The sequence below is a fragment of the Myotis yumanensis genome, unplaced genomic scaffold (genome assembly GCF_028538775.1).
Source record: "Myotis yumanensis isolate MYYU_CA2020_CCGP unplaced genomic scaffold, mMyoYum1.0.hap1 SCAF_8, whole genome shotgun sequence".
NCBI lineage: Eukaryota > Metazoa > Chordata > Mammalia > Chiroptera > Vespertilionidae > Myotis > Myotis yumanensis.
Window position 1 is genome coordinate 9,799,390 of NW_027223759.1, and position 14,243 is coordinate 9,813,632.

Here is a 14,243-nt window from a genome sequence, read left to right on the forward strand (position 1 = left end):
CGGTGGCTGGTAGGGATCAAAATTACCCAAGAGGCGTTGGGCACTGCGGGCAAAAACCTCCGAAGGACGGCCCCTCCCTTGCCATGGGGCGGGGCCACCTGTTCTGAGGCCGGTGACGTAACTGGGAGCCGCAGGGGGCCCAACCACCCGGTTGCTGCTGCTGGTGGAAGAGAGGTTGGTAGCTGCAGTCATTGTGTGACCGCCTCAAACGGCAAGAATCAGAAGGGTAAGTTTGCTGCTCTTTACAGCGGAAAGGCTAAAATATCTGCAAAGCGCTTCTATGGACTGGACCCCAACGGTAGTCGCTTCCGCCCCCCGCGAATGACGTCATCGCCCGAGGCGCGGGCTGGCTCTGGCGTCCACGTTTTTCCCTGCTTAGCTGCAACCCCAAAGGGTGGAGGAGGGTGGGAGGGAATGGATTGGCCTCTCCTACGATTCCCACAAGGCACCCCGCTATCCAATATGAGTAAAACCCGTTTGCCTACCGCAGCCACAGCCCCACTCGGACTCAGCTCGCGCCCAAGACCCCCACGAGGATTTTCGGGAGCCGCGTGCGCCCGGAGGCTCCCCCTGCCGGGAGGCTGCGTACCTTGGCTGAGCCTGCAACCTTGCATCCGGACCGCCGACGGCAGATGTGCAGTTAAGGTCTGGAGCTCCTGGCAGACATGGTCTATCACGTTCACTCACCCTCAGCTCAGTTGTCGCCTTGGCCCTCCGCCCACCTGCAAACCCGTGAGCCTGCAGCAGTTGAACCAACCTTGCCCTCTCTGCACCAGTGCTGGACACCACGTAACCTGTGAACTGGCACCAGTGCAAACCAGTGTGTCCACCTTCAGTCGGTACTTCCATGGGACCCGGCGACCTTGCTAAGCCTGAAACAGTCTTTTCCAAATTGCTACTCAGATATTCTGCTATTCCCAGTCCCCTAACTTGTTACTGAATTCTACCCACCCCATCCCTTTGGTAAGAATGAAAAGCTTTGCCTCCTACATTTCTGAAGAAAATGAGGCCACTGCGAAGGAATTTCCTTAACGCCCACCAGCCACTATGACAAAACCTACCTGCAGCCCTTCCTTTCCTTCTCAGAGGAGGTGTTCTGTCCTCTCAAGGTTAATCCGGCCGCTTGAACCCCGAATCCCTTCCAATCCCTTTAGAGACTTTTCTCTTTTGTGTATTTTCAGTCTCCGCCTCTCTCTTACTCGTATTCTTCAGTATATGAGCCTGTTCCTGCCTATCCTATCTTTTAATTTGTTTTTTCTCTGTCCTCATTTCTTTAGCAACCTCCTTTTCTTTCCCACTCTTTCCTATCCCTTTCTATAGTCTCTACTTTTTCAGGTCTTCTGACACCAGTAGTCACCTCTTACTTTTGGAATCTAATGATTCAGTTTAAGAATGAAAACATTTTATGCAGCCGTTTAAGTGAAAGAATGAATCTATCTGTATTGATATGGAATGATCTGGAAGTTAGATTAAGAGAAAAAATACTAGATACTGAGTCGCATGTATTGTATTCCACTAATTGTGTATGTATGTCAGAGAGAGAGAGAGAAAGAGAGAGAGAGAGACAGGTGTGTCCTCTGAAAGGACACATTAAAATGTGACTAGCCCTGGCTGGGCAGCTCAATTGGTTAGAGCGTGGTCTTGAGATACCAAGGTTTGACCCCTGGTCAGGGCACATATAAGAGGCAACCAATGAACGCGTACATAAATAAATGGAATAACAAATTGATGTTTCTGCCCTAGCCAGTTTGGTTCAGTGGATAAAGCATCGGCCTGCAGACTGAAGGGTCCCAGGTTCGATTCTGGTCAAGGGCACATACCCAGGTTGCGGGCTTGATCCCCAGTAGGGGACGTGCAGGAGGCAGCTGATCAGTGATTATCTCTCATTATTGATGTTTCTATCTCTCTCTCCCTCCTTATTCTTCTCTGAAGTCAATGAAAAATATATTTTAAAGCTCCAGTCCAGCCCTCCGAAGATGCTGCATGCCGGCGGGAGGTTTGGAGCCTCCAGAACTGTGTGCGCGGGTGGAACTTCAGGAACCTGGGGGCTGTAGGATGCAGGGTCCTGAGCGCTGAGGCCTTTAAGAAGATCCTGAAACTTCCTGCCTCAGTTTCCCCATCTGTAGAATGAAATAATAGTGCCTGTGGCATAAGGATGTTGTGAGGAATAAATGATTGACTCGAAAGTCCAACAGTACCTGGTACAGAAAAAGCATTCAGAATATAGCCATTGTAAAGTTTAAAAGCATTGAATCAACTTGTATTCCAAAATTGGACCAACACAAAGACTTGATGTTGTGGAATTGGGAGCAAACAAGCAATGTCATCTAATGAACAAGAAAGAGTCTTGTGTTATAATGGTGAAGTCCTTGTTTTTCAATTGTCTAAAGGAAATTTTGCACATAAAGGACCTGCAGAAATACCCATGTTACATGTCAGAAGAATGGTATTTGACAGAGAAACAAGTGCATTTGTTCAGAAGTCCACTGGATCCTTTAGCATAAAGGAAGAAAACTCTGATTTAAAAATCTTGTGTTGCAACTGTGTGTCAGATTTCAGAACTGGAATGAACCTCCCTTATATTATGATACAATGCAATGAAAAGAATAATGTTTTCAAATATTTTCTACTATTTCTTCACAGTACCAATAAATTTGAAAAACGTTTGAGTTTTAGACTAGCCCATGAGTTGAAGGATGGCCTACGGGTCTTTAACGGGCCTTTAATTATATGGAAACATGTTAAAACATTCTTCTATCTCTCTCCCCAGACTAGCGAAGTTATTACTGTGTCCATTAACTTTTCCTCTATTGAGTGGGCAGGAGAGATTGAAAATCTAGGTATGGTTTTATTAGGACAAAAGAAATGTTATTTATCTGAGGAGGAAAGCACCTCAGAGCCTTCAAAATCAGATTATGCAATTTGGAACACCAGATTTTGTGTATGCTTTCTTGAAAGTGAAGAAGTAATAAGCGGTACATATATTATCCCTCCTGCTTATAGCAGTGTGATAACTTGTGTGCATGTCTGTGCAACTGAGTTTGTCAACAACAAGCTAAGAATGTCTTTGATTGCCCTTACTCGGAGGAATCAGCTGATTTCATTCCAGAATGGGACTCCTAAAAGTGTGTGCCAGCTTCCATTTGAAGATCCTTGTGCAATACAACTTATGGATTCAGGCGAAGATCGCCTTCTCATTGTGTCCTTTAGGTCCAGTGCTTGTGGTATTTGGGAAAAGAACTTTCAGGTTGCTGCTAAGTGGGAGCAAATTAGCTCAGTACTCATAGATGACTTTATTGGAATGGGAACAGAACAAGTACTGCTACTTTTAAAGGACTCCTTAAATTCAGATTGCCTGAGTTCATTTAAAATAACAGATCTTGACAACATAAACTATTCAAGTCAAACATTGGATTGCAATAAAGATGACGTATTTGAAGACAAAGAAGATAATCGTTATTTGGTGATTCCAGCTCTGGAGAGAAGAGTAAAAGTTGGCTTGGCTTCTATTCAGGAAGTTCAGCAGCATCTTTTGCTTAAGGAAAAGATTATCTTAAAAACTTACAAAGCTTTAATGAACTTGCTTCAAGGAAAAGAATGTAGTACATCAATTACAGAGGAGGAATGTCTTGTAACTCTTTGTGGTGAAGAAGAAAATGCTGTTCATACTTGTGATACGAACTTATCAGGCAATTCTCAAGTTTCAAAACAGCTAGTAGAGAAGACATGGTATCGTGTAATAGATGATAGTTTGGTTGTTGGAGTGAAAACCACATCTTCTTTGAAGCTGCCTCTGAACCAGGTGACTTTATCGTTGTTAATGGATGAACCCCATAGCTCCAGCTTTCGGCTTATTAAGTGTCAAAACAGGGTGATCAAGTTGAGTAGGGACTCTTTTTCAGCACCCTGCTCAGTGCCATATGAAAAAGGACCAGAGGCAAAAAGAACCAAATTGACTGTTGATTGTGAGGAAGAGGAAGAAGAGAGCTTTGTTTGTGGACAATATTCTGAGAAAGAGTGTGTTCAGATAGTTACTGCCGTAACATCTCTTTCACCACTTTTAGCATTCAGTCAGGTATGTTGCATTGTGCTGCTGCAAATTAGGGAGAGAGAAAATGGTAACTCTTCTGAACATCGTTTTTTTCCATGTGGCAGACTTTTTCTAAGTCTAGAAGATTTTTCAAGTGGGAAATACCTAGTGACCTTTCCAAAGAAACCTATAGAACAAATGGAAGATCTCTTTGCACTTCTTGCAACATTGCAAAGAACTTGCTTCCAAATTACATCAGCCAGATATGCCCTGACTTCAATGAGGACATGGCTCTTGGAACACATGAAATGTGAAGTAATCAAAAAATTTCCAGAAATTTGCTTTTGTAAAGGGTCAGAAAATTTGTATGGGACACTCTTTCACTGGCAACAAAGGACACCATTTGAAGGGATTTTAATAATCTATTCCAGGAATCAATCAGTTTTGTTTCAGTGCCTTCATAATCTCACCAGAATTCTCCCTATAAACTGTTTCTTGAAAAATCTAAAATCAGGAAGTGAGGATTTCCTAAGTGATCATTTGGCATTAACTTTGGAGAAGGAATTGCTTATCCTTGGTTCTCTTTCTTCTGCCTTAGTTAAGGTTGAAAACAACTTGGTGCAGAGCTGTGAAGCAAGCAAAGAAAATAGTAGTGGTGTTCTGACTGTTTTATCAGACAGCAAAGAAAACATCCAGCCCTACAGAGAAGAACTTCAGAGAGAAAAGCAAACGTTGGGGATGGACCTAAAAGTGAGTGGTGCCCTTTATAGAGAACTGACTTTGCAATTAGCTGAGGTTCAGCTGAAATCAGACCTCACTGCACAGAAATTGAGTGGTCAGTAATTATAATCTCAATTCGATTATATTTTAAAATATTTTCCCTGCCAGAATAGTTTGGTTTCACTTTGTTTTATTTCACATTATATGCCTCCTTTGTAAAAATTAAAAGTGAGGCTTTTTGTAGAATCAGGTTTTGATGATGCACAAAATATCAAGCCTTAGAGCAGCACTTCTTGAACTGGGGCCATTTTGCCTCCCTCCAACCTTCTCCCCCGTTTCCTCACCTTCCCTGCCCAAGAGCATTTAGCTTGTTTGGAGACTACTTCTTTTAAATTGTCAAAAGGAGTGGACAGTGGGGAGGCTGACGCAGGGGTGCTATTCACATCTGGTAGGTAGGAGCCAGGGATGCTGCTAAATATCCCAGTATGCACAGATGAACCCCCCTAGAAAGAATGATACTTGCCCGGCTGGTGTTGTTCAGTGGTTGAGCGTCGAGCTATGAACCAGGAGGTCGGGGTTCAATTCCCGATCAGGGCACATGCCCAGGTTGTGGGTTCGATCCCCAGTGTGGGGCATGCAGAAGGCAGCCAATCCATGATTCTCTCTCATCATTGATGTTTCTATCTCTCGCTCCCTCTTCCTTCCTCTCTGAAATCAGTAAAAATATATTAAAAAAAAAAAAGAATTATCCATCCCGTAATTCAGAGGTTGAGAAATCCTGCCTTAGAGTTACCACTTGAGAGAAGGCAGAAGTGCTTTAACAGTATTTTGCTCTAAATCTTTTTTAAAAACTTAAATAGTTCTTTTATTGTATTCTGCTTAATAAAATCTAGCTTATGTGAATTTAAAAAAATTGATGTTCCTGTTTCTTGCTCTAAAAAAATAAAATAAAATAAAAACTTTTAAAAAGTGACTAATGCCAAGGAGAATTGGGAACAAAAGTGGAAGGAAAACTCACTTTTTACTCTATGCAATATTGCGCTGTTTGAACTTGTAACTTTACAAATAGAGTTTGAATATACTTTTTACTTATTTTTTGAAACATGAAAAAAGTGTGTCGTCTTATCTTCCTTCCCCTCTTATTCTTCTAGACTTCTGGGATACACTCCTGGGTTTTCCTCCTACTCTTTCAGATCTTTTCAGACTCTTTCACTTGTCCCTAAAATTCTCAGATTAAATAAACATTTATTCCATGCGAATACTGTGCTGGGCACTGTTCTAGGCCCGTGGTCGGCAAACTGTGGCTTGCGAGCCACATGCGGCTTTTTGGCCCCTGGAGTGTGGCTCTTCCACAAAATACCACCTGCGGGAGCATGTACAGTGCGATTGAAACTTCGTGGACCATGCGCAGAAGTCGGTTTTCGGCCTGGGCGAGTCTATTTTGAAGAAGTACTGTTAATATTTGGCTCTGTTGACTAATGAGTTTGCCGACCACTGTTCTAGGCACTGGGGAGACATGATAATGAAAAGAAACAGGCAGGAGTCCCTGTTCTCACGGAGCTTGCACTCTGCTGGTGTGGAGGACAGCTGGTGCCATCCGTTCCTCCCTTCATGTATGCAAGTGCCACTCTGCAAGTGATGGAATCTATTTCTTCTTCCCCTGATCATGGGCTAGACTTGTGATTTTTTTTTAACTAATTGAATGTGGCAGAAATGAAGTTCTGGGACTTCTGAGTTAATTCCTTAAATAAACTGGCAGCTTCCAGATCTCCCTCGGAGAAGCCAGCTGCCACCCTAAAGAAGCTTCAACAATACCACAGATTGATAAGAGAAAGTGTAGAGATAAGCCACGTGGACGCCTGGCATTCAGGTGCCAGAATGCGAGTGAAATCCTCAAGTTCCTTCCAGGTCAGCCCAGTTCCTGGCCACGTGCAGCCGAATGACTGACACCAGCTAATGCCAGTGGTGCAGAGCAGCTTCGCCAAGACCTGCCTGAATTCCTGACTGACGCTGGTTCTAGTTCCAGTCTTCCGACTGATGATCCACTGGAGGGATTGAGGAGGGATTCTCCCACTTTTTTGTTCTTAAAAGTCAGAAAAGGAGGATCCTTCTGGACTCAACGGTCAAAAGCATTGAATGCCCTGGAACAATCCAGGAGTGAGTGTGTGAATGTGTGTCTGTGTGAGTGTGTGTGGGTGGAGGGGGATGGGGTGCAGCCTATGGTAGGTAATGATAGTTAGCCTAATTTTGATAATATTGCAATACAATATATTATTTGCAAAGTGCTTCACATGTGTATTTTATCCTTAAAACAACTCCATGATGGGTATAATTATTCCTAAAATACAAATGAAGAAACTGAAGCCCTCTGACTTTTCTAGGGTAACCCAACTACTCTAAGTGGCAGAGGGACCCATGCCCAGGTCTCCAAATCCAGATCTCCAAACTCCAAATTCTCATTCCACCACCACCCCCTACACACACACACACACACACACACACACACACTCACTCACTCACTCACACTTGAACTCCCACTGGATCAAGGTGGTGAATAGAGAATTCAGGTCTAAGATAAAAAGTAGGGTTCAAAAAGGACATGATAGAGAATAACAGAAGTAACAGGCTCAGTGAAGGCTGGCATTAGAAACAAAGACTCGTGGAGGGCAGTGTACAGGGATGTGCTCAAAGTGGGGTCATAAAAACAAGACGTAAACACTGGCTCCAGGCCCCCATCCTCCATGTATGTGTATATGTGTGGGGTGGGGGTAGCTTCACACACGTATAAATGCTATTTACTTTAACAGCCATTTATTAGGAGTCTGAAAGGAGCATAGGATAAAGTTCATACTCTCAAAGAATGCATTTACTAACGTGTTAGGAAAACAGTGAAATTAGTCCTTAGAAAACACAGTTCAGACAATCAGTGATCCAGGAGCTCAGCCTTTCAGGAGATGGGGGTAGTGGTGGGGAGAACCAGAGAGGTAAGGAAAGGTTCAGAGCAAAGTTGGAACCTGAGCTAGGCCTTGAAGGAGGGGTAGAGACCGCCAAGGGAAGAGCATGTCAGATGAGAAACAGTGAGTTGGACAGTGTGTTGGACAGTGAGGCTACCGGTGTGGCTGCCGTGACGTGTAGGTGGATGACTGGGGAATTGTGGTGGGCGGGGCAGGGTAAAGTCAGGTTGTCAGAGCCAAGCCCAGGAATGTAGGCTGATTCCATTGGGAGTGTGTGTGTGTGTGTGTGTGTGTGTGTGTGTGTGTGGCGGGGGGAGGGGGGTTTCTTTGAGGATATTTAACCAGAAATGATCAAAAGGGTATTTTAAAAGTATACCGGAGAGAGATATTCTGGGCTTTTAAAGTAAAGCTGTAGTCTGTGTATCGCATTCTACCTAACCATTAAAATAGAGGCTGTGTGTATGTGTGTGTTACACTTTTTATTCTTACTGAATTAGATTACATCTCTTTCTATCCCAAATTAAACAGGGGAGTTTAAACAACTTAGACCTTTGTTTTCAAAAATGGATGCTGAGATTCCGAGTGGTTGAGATTTTAGAACAGGGCACCCAACTCTCGTTGACATCTGGGAGCACTTTACTATGTGGCTGAACTTCATGCAAGAAGATAATGAACCAAATGAGGAGCAAAGACCTGCTGGTGGCATGTTGTAATTTTGGGGAATGATTTAAATAGAAATGCTTCTACTCATCTCATACCAACAGTAATTAGTGGATTGAATGACTAATCACCAGATGTAGGTAAGCAAATGGTGACTTATTTTTAGACTGGAAGCATGAAGTTATTTGAGAGTTGTTGAGGCACATGTTCATAAATCCTGCATTATGACATAAAAGTAACCACTGGAGCAAACATATTTTAATAAAATGTAAATATCTACATATTCTTCTGTATCTGAGTTACTTTTATGTAATACTAGAGGCCTGGTTCCTGAAATCGTGCGTGGGCAGGGTCCCTAGGCCTAGCCTGCGATCAGGGCCATCTTCCGTGGGTTCGCCAGTCCCCAGTCCCGCCCCGCCGACGACACCCACCCCGGTTCCCCGTGGTTTCCTGTTCGCCATCCAGCGATCAGAGCCTCCAGGATGGGGGGAGGGACCGAGAGGTGGTCAATGCACCTCATAGCGACTAGTCGATTGGCCGTTCTGGTCATTACGCCATTATGGTCACTGGCCTTTTATTGTATAGGATATGCTTAATAATGTTACACTTCTCAAGCTGGGCATTACAGTCACTTTTTTTTGTGGTGTGCTAAAAATAAAGAGCAGTGGTTTGGGCCAAAGGGCCTCTTTTTTGTGTGTGTACTACAGTATATAACATGTAAATTATAAACATTTAAAGAAAGCATTTAGGCCCAACCTACAAAAAATAGCATCCCAAATATTTATTTGCAAGTGAGTTTGTAACTTAGAACATGTTTTCCTATAGAAACAGTGAAGTAAATACTGTATTTGTTCCTGGACTAATCTACAAATGTTATGTGATTTGTGATGTTCATATAATGTGCATTTGCAATGGAAAAAAAAAAGGAAGCAATACTTTTGCAATGCTTTATAATTTAAAAAGAGGAGAAGCCCTTGGTACTAAGTACTTTTTCATAGGTGCTGGTACTTACAGAAAAGCAGGTTTTAAGGGACAAGGATGAAGAGTCGGATGGAAGTTGTGGAGCTCTGGCTTGCAGAGGGGAAGGGGTAGTTAGTGGGAAACAGCCGATCCAGCCACACTGGAGCCGGAGGCAACAAGAAAAAACATGCATCCTATGCGTACGTGGATCAAAATAGCTTCTCATATTTGGAATCAATAGGAAGAAGTTCATAAAAGCCTAACAGTTTGGAAAAACACCTATAAGTAAAACCCCGTGTTGCCAATCTACTCACACACCATTGTCAACCCTCATAAACCCGCCTGCCCCGCCCAGGCAGGGCTGGAGGTGGGAAGGGGGGGAACCCCTGCAGCCACTGGGGGAAACCCCTGACTGTTCCCTTTGCACAGACCATAAAACACGCAGGAGTAGCTCGTTTTTATTTAAAATGTTGCTACTGTACTTTGTTCACCATCGATTTTTTTACATCAATTTTTAATTTAATTTTAAAATATTGCATTAAGATGATTTTTATTTGACTTGATTCCGAGGTGTGTGTGTGTGTGTGTGTGTGTGTGTGTGTGTGTGTGTGTCCTCTGCCTTACCCCAACCCAGGCACTGGTGGGAAGCAGGGAGGAAGCCCCCGGTTAAACTTTCCCCCCTCTTCTTTCTTCCCTCCCTTCCTTCTCCCTCGCTCTCCCTCTTGCTCCTCCTCCCCTCCCCCTTCCTATCTTTTAATTATTTTTTTAAATGGACTTTTCTTTCTCTGGGTCTCCAGCTCCCTCACTTTCCCTGGCTGCTATTGAAGGCCCTTCCAGGGCAGGGGGCTCCTGGGGGCTGGGGGCTGGGGCAGGCAAAGGAGTTCTGAGGGGAAGAGGCCTCATCGATTTGCACAGATTTTAAAATGCTTAATTTTTAAAAAGCTGGTTAAACCCTTTAAGTTTTAGAGAGTTGGGGCCACGTCTGGTTTGACCAGCCCTCGCGACTGCTAGGCTTCAGTATGCGATAAAGGCAGGTGCAGGAGTAAACGCCTGAAGTAACCGGGTGGGGATAAGAAAAAAGACTTTTGTAAAAGGACGCGTGTAACTTTGAGAGTTTGCCTGAGGTGGAGTCACCTTGGCTGTGAGTGGCAAAGCACACAGAAAACTGAAGTGATGGGTGGTGTAGTCAGTAGTTAGAGCATCGGCCCCACATACTGAAGGGTCAAGGGTTCGATTTCTGGTCAAGGGCATGTTCCTGGGTTGCAGGTTCAATCCTACTTGCGGGAGGCAACTGATTGATATGTCTCTCTCACATCAGTGTTTCTCTCCTCCCCTCCCCCCCACTCCCTTCCACTCTCTCTAGAGATAGAAAGAGTATCCTCAGGTGAGGATTAGCAACAACTGAGGTGAATTGTGGTGGGAGGAGAGATTTGGGGTTTGGAGGAGTCTTCTCTTAAGGAAAAAGAAGGTTGGAGGGAAGAAAAGTGGATTTGTCCAGTTCTCCATCCTGGCCACCGAGTGGTGCTGTTGGCACAAGGCTGGCTGCTTTCTGGACTTGGGCTAGAAGGCGCCAGGCACCCTGGGATGGAGATGGGGAGAGGGAGCCACAGAGGGTCCTCCATACAGTTTGTGAGTATCAGAAATTTACAAGTCAGGTTTTTGTAAGTTTTGCTTATTTGTATTTATGTACCCACAATATATGGATATTTTAAAGCACAGTAACAAACAGTACTAAAACTCTACTGCGCCGAGTCCTGTGGAATGCGCTACTCTTCAGCATGACAAAGGATGGGTTTCCACAAGCTGTCCCCTTGGCTAGACAGAGCAAGAAACTTCAGGGCAATGTTAAAGAGAGTTCTGGGAGCATTTGATGTAGTTCATAGAAATGTGCAATGACAACTTGTACACAGGGGTCATTATTCTTTAGTCAGCAGCCTGATCACTTCTACAGTAAACTGACTGTCCCGAGTGCACCTTGACTGGGGGGCTGGTAGGAGGAGAGGCATGGAGTGGGCATGCACCTCAGCTTCTGTTCTCAGGGATGCGTGTTTCCTGTCGGAAAGAAGGCTCTTCCACAGGGTTTAGGATCCCATTCTGAGTACCAAGAAACAGAAAGCCTGTGTGCTGAGTTGATGGACCCACTGTGTGTCGGGGAAAAGGGTACTCACTGTGTGGTGAAGAGCATAGATCCTAAAATCAATACCAGTGCGTTTAAACTCTGACACTTGCCCTCTAAGAAACTTTGGACACTCCCCAGTTTCCTCATCTACAATTGGGGTGGTCAATATCTATGTCGCGGAATTTAAATGAGATGATGTGTATGAAGTGCTTGCTTAGAACAGACCAAAGGAAATGGTAGCCATAGGAGGTGGAACTGCCTCGTAAAGGAAGGGAGGGCCACGAACAGGCGTGGAAACTCTCCCGTGTGACTTGTTGTCTCAAGAAGGAAGGCGAAGTAGGTTTAAAGTGTGGACTTTGCAGCTGCTCTGCCTTGGCTCAAATCCTGGTTTCACCACTTCTTTCTTGTGTGGCCCTGGGCAAATTATTTAATACGTCTGACGGCAGAATTGTCGTGAGTAAATTACAAGTAAGCCATGTCTTTGCCTTATTATTAGTCGCTTTTTCCCCTACCGATAGCCAGGAGGCTTTGACTAAATATGTAGCGAGTTGCCTCACCATGGGACCTGACTATATTTACAAATCTATTCTTTATTAAAAGAACATTAAATCACTCTTTTAAAAACCATGATGTTATGTCGAAAGTGGAAGATTAAATATAAAATTGGCGTCCTCTATATCCGTGGGCCACCAATCCTCAGTTCAAGTCATTTCTGGAATTTTCCGTCAATGCCTTGACTCCAGAAATGAAGACAAGCAATCATACAAATGCAAAAAATAAAAAAAACCACAACAGAAGACATCTGGTCTGCAGAAGCACAGTTTTAGTTTATCCTGAAAATAGGGAGTCTCCCACTTTCCCTGCACCTACAGATTCCTGAAGATTCCTATATAGTTTTAGACAAAGGGTCCTTTTTAGGCACAGTGCTCAGTCTAATTGCGTTGTTTCACAAGCTAAACCATTGTGTCACAGGAACACCTTGCAATTAGATTTCTTTACCTGCCTGTGAAATGTCTCTTTTAACCTGTCATTACTTCCCAGTAGTTTCAGAGGGTGGACCTACACATATGGAATCGCTCAGCACGCTGGAGCGTTCCATCTGTAGCTCACAGTTTTGATCCACAACAGGTTTAACTACTCTTTCCAAGTGAAGGCCAGGATGTGGGGAGAGCCCGAAAGGGAGATGGAATCTAGTGTTACAGCCAGGAGCACGGAACTTCAGGCTAGAAAACTGGAACTGGGGCATTTGGCATTTCTGAGCAGAAATTTCCAAGGGCTGTAGGCCTGTTCTTACCTCAGTAAGAGCTTGTGAAATTTGGAAACATGGCCATCTTGCTCCACATATTTTTTTCTCCTTAACTTGTTAGTTTTGAACCCTCGTCTTTCCCGAAGGCAGTGGAAATAGAAGGTAGCACTGGAACCTATACCACCAACTTCCTCGTGAAAACGAAGTGCAAGCACACAAACAGCACACTGACCCGCAGTAACAGTGGGATGGGAAGAAGGACCACAGATGCGTGTAGTTACAGAGGAGACCCGGACACCACGTGCTTGCAGTTCTGCTTACAGTCAGCAGACAGCACTGTCCGCCTGTAAACGTTTCGGGGGAAACAAGAGTTGAAAGTACTCCAGGAAGAAGAGAGACAGGATTGAAGAATCATACTCTGTAGCTGTTATTTGGACCGAAGATGATGTCACGTGAGTTTTGATGAATGAACAGAGTCACTTCACTATTACTGGTTCACCTTAAATAGAATAACTAATTTCAATCTAGTCCTAATGAGAAATGAGACCAAACAGAGATTTTTTTTTTTTTTTTTTTTTTTGCCTTTTGTGCAAATTCAATGACCAGTGTCTCCTCGTTAAATGAAATTTGGAAAATTCAGTAGTCTTTACAGGTATTTTTTACTGTTTGCTAGATTAGTAACCTTGGGAAGGTTACATCGGTTCTCTGAGACTCGGGACCCTCATGATTAAGTGGGGATAATAATGTTGCCTACTCGCCGTCATGGGCTGGAGGATCAGCAGGAGGCTGACGCAGAGCAAGCTGTTATTGTTGTTACTACTACTACTGAGATAGGCCGAGCCTCTCCTAAACAGATGGGAATGCTCTTCAGTTAGTTTTTTTTAAGCCTCTCCTGGATAAGTTTAAAGTTTCTCTTCAGAGATCTGCTCCGCACCTGCTCCAGGAGATACCCGCCAATGGGGGGAGCCTGGAAAGCAAAGAGCTCCCTCTGCGCCTGCGTGAAGAGCCCCGCCCTATATAAGCCTGACCCCAGCGGCAGTTTGGGGGAGCCATGCTGTTGTTAGTCTATGCTCCCCTGGTGCATCAGGCTCACTCCCTTTCTTCTTTCTCTCTACCTTTTGGATTTGTTTTGCCTCCTCTCCTGATTTCTACCTAGAGAGGGGGCAAGACTCCCTTTGGTGGTCAAACTACTATTGTACTTTTATCTAAAGACACACACACACACACACACACACATTAGAAGTAGGCAGAAATGAATATAAATAAATAATCAAAAGAGATAAATAAATAATCAAAATGTATGGATTTCACGTGAATGTGTTTTTAAGAATATTGTTTTTGCCCAGCCAGTGTGGCTCCAGTGGTTGAGTATTGACCCAGGAACCAAGAGGTCTAGGTTCGATTTCTGGTCAGGTCACATGCCCAGGGTTTTGGACTCAGGCCCTGGTGGAGGCATGTGCAGGAGGCAGCAAATCAATGAACTTTCTCTCTACTCCTCTCCCTTCTCTCTCTAAAAATCAATAAAAACGTATTTTTAAAAAATAATTTTTTTTC

The 14,243-nt window shown here is 44.0% G+C and overlaps 1 protein-coding gene across 2 annotated transcripts; it reads left to right on the plus strand.

The window, feature by feature from the left end:
* Positions 1–141: 141 nt before the first annotated feature.
* On the plus strand, positions 142–6,926 carry FANCB (FA complementation group B). Of its 2 annotated transcripts, none has more exons than XM_070421856.1 (2): positions 142–226; positions 491–6,926. In XM_070421856.1, exon 2 carries the CDS (start codon positions 2,321–2,323, stop codon positions 4,871–4,873), a length of 2,553 nt encoding a protein of 850 aa, XP_070277957.1. In that variant the 5' UTR covers positions 142–226; positions 491–2,320; the 3' UTR covers positions 4,874–6,926. The 2 variants fall into 2 exon arrangements, with proteins under 2 accessions (XP_070277957.1, XP_070277958.1); XM_070421857.1 differs by lacking the exon at positions 142–226 and having other exon boundaries at positions 632–645; positions 1,933–6,926.
* The last annotated feature ends 7,317 nt before the right edge of the window (positions 6,927–14,243 follow it).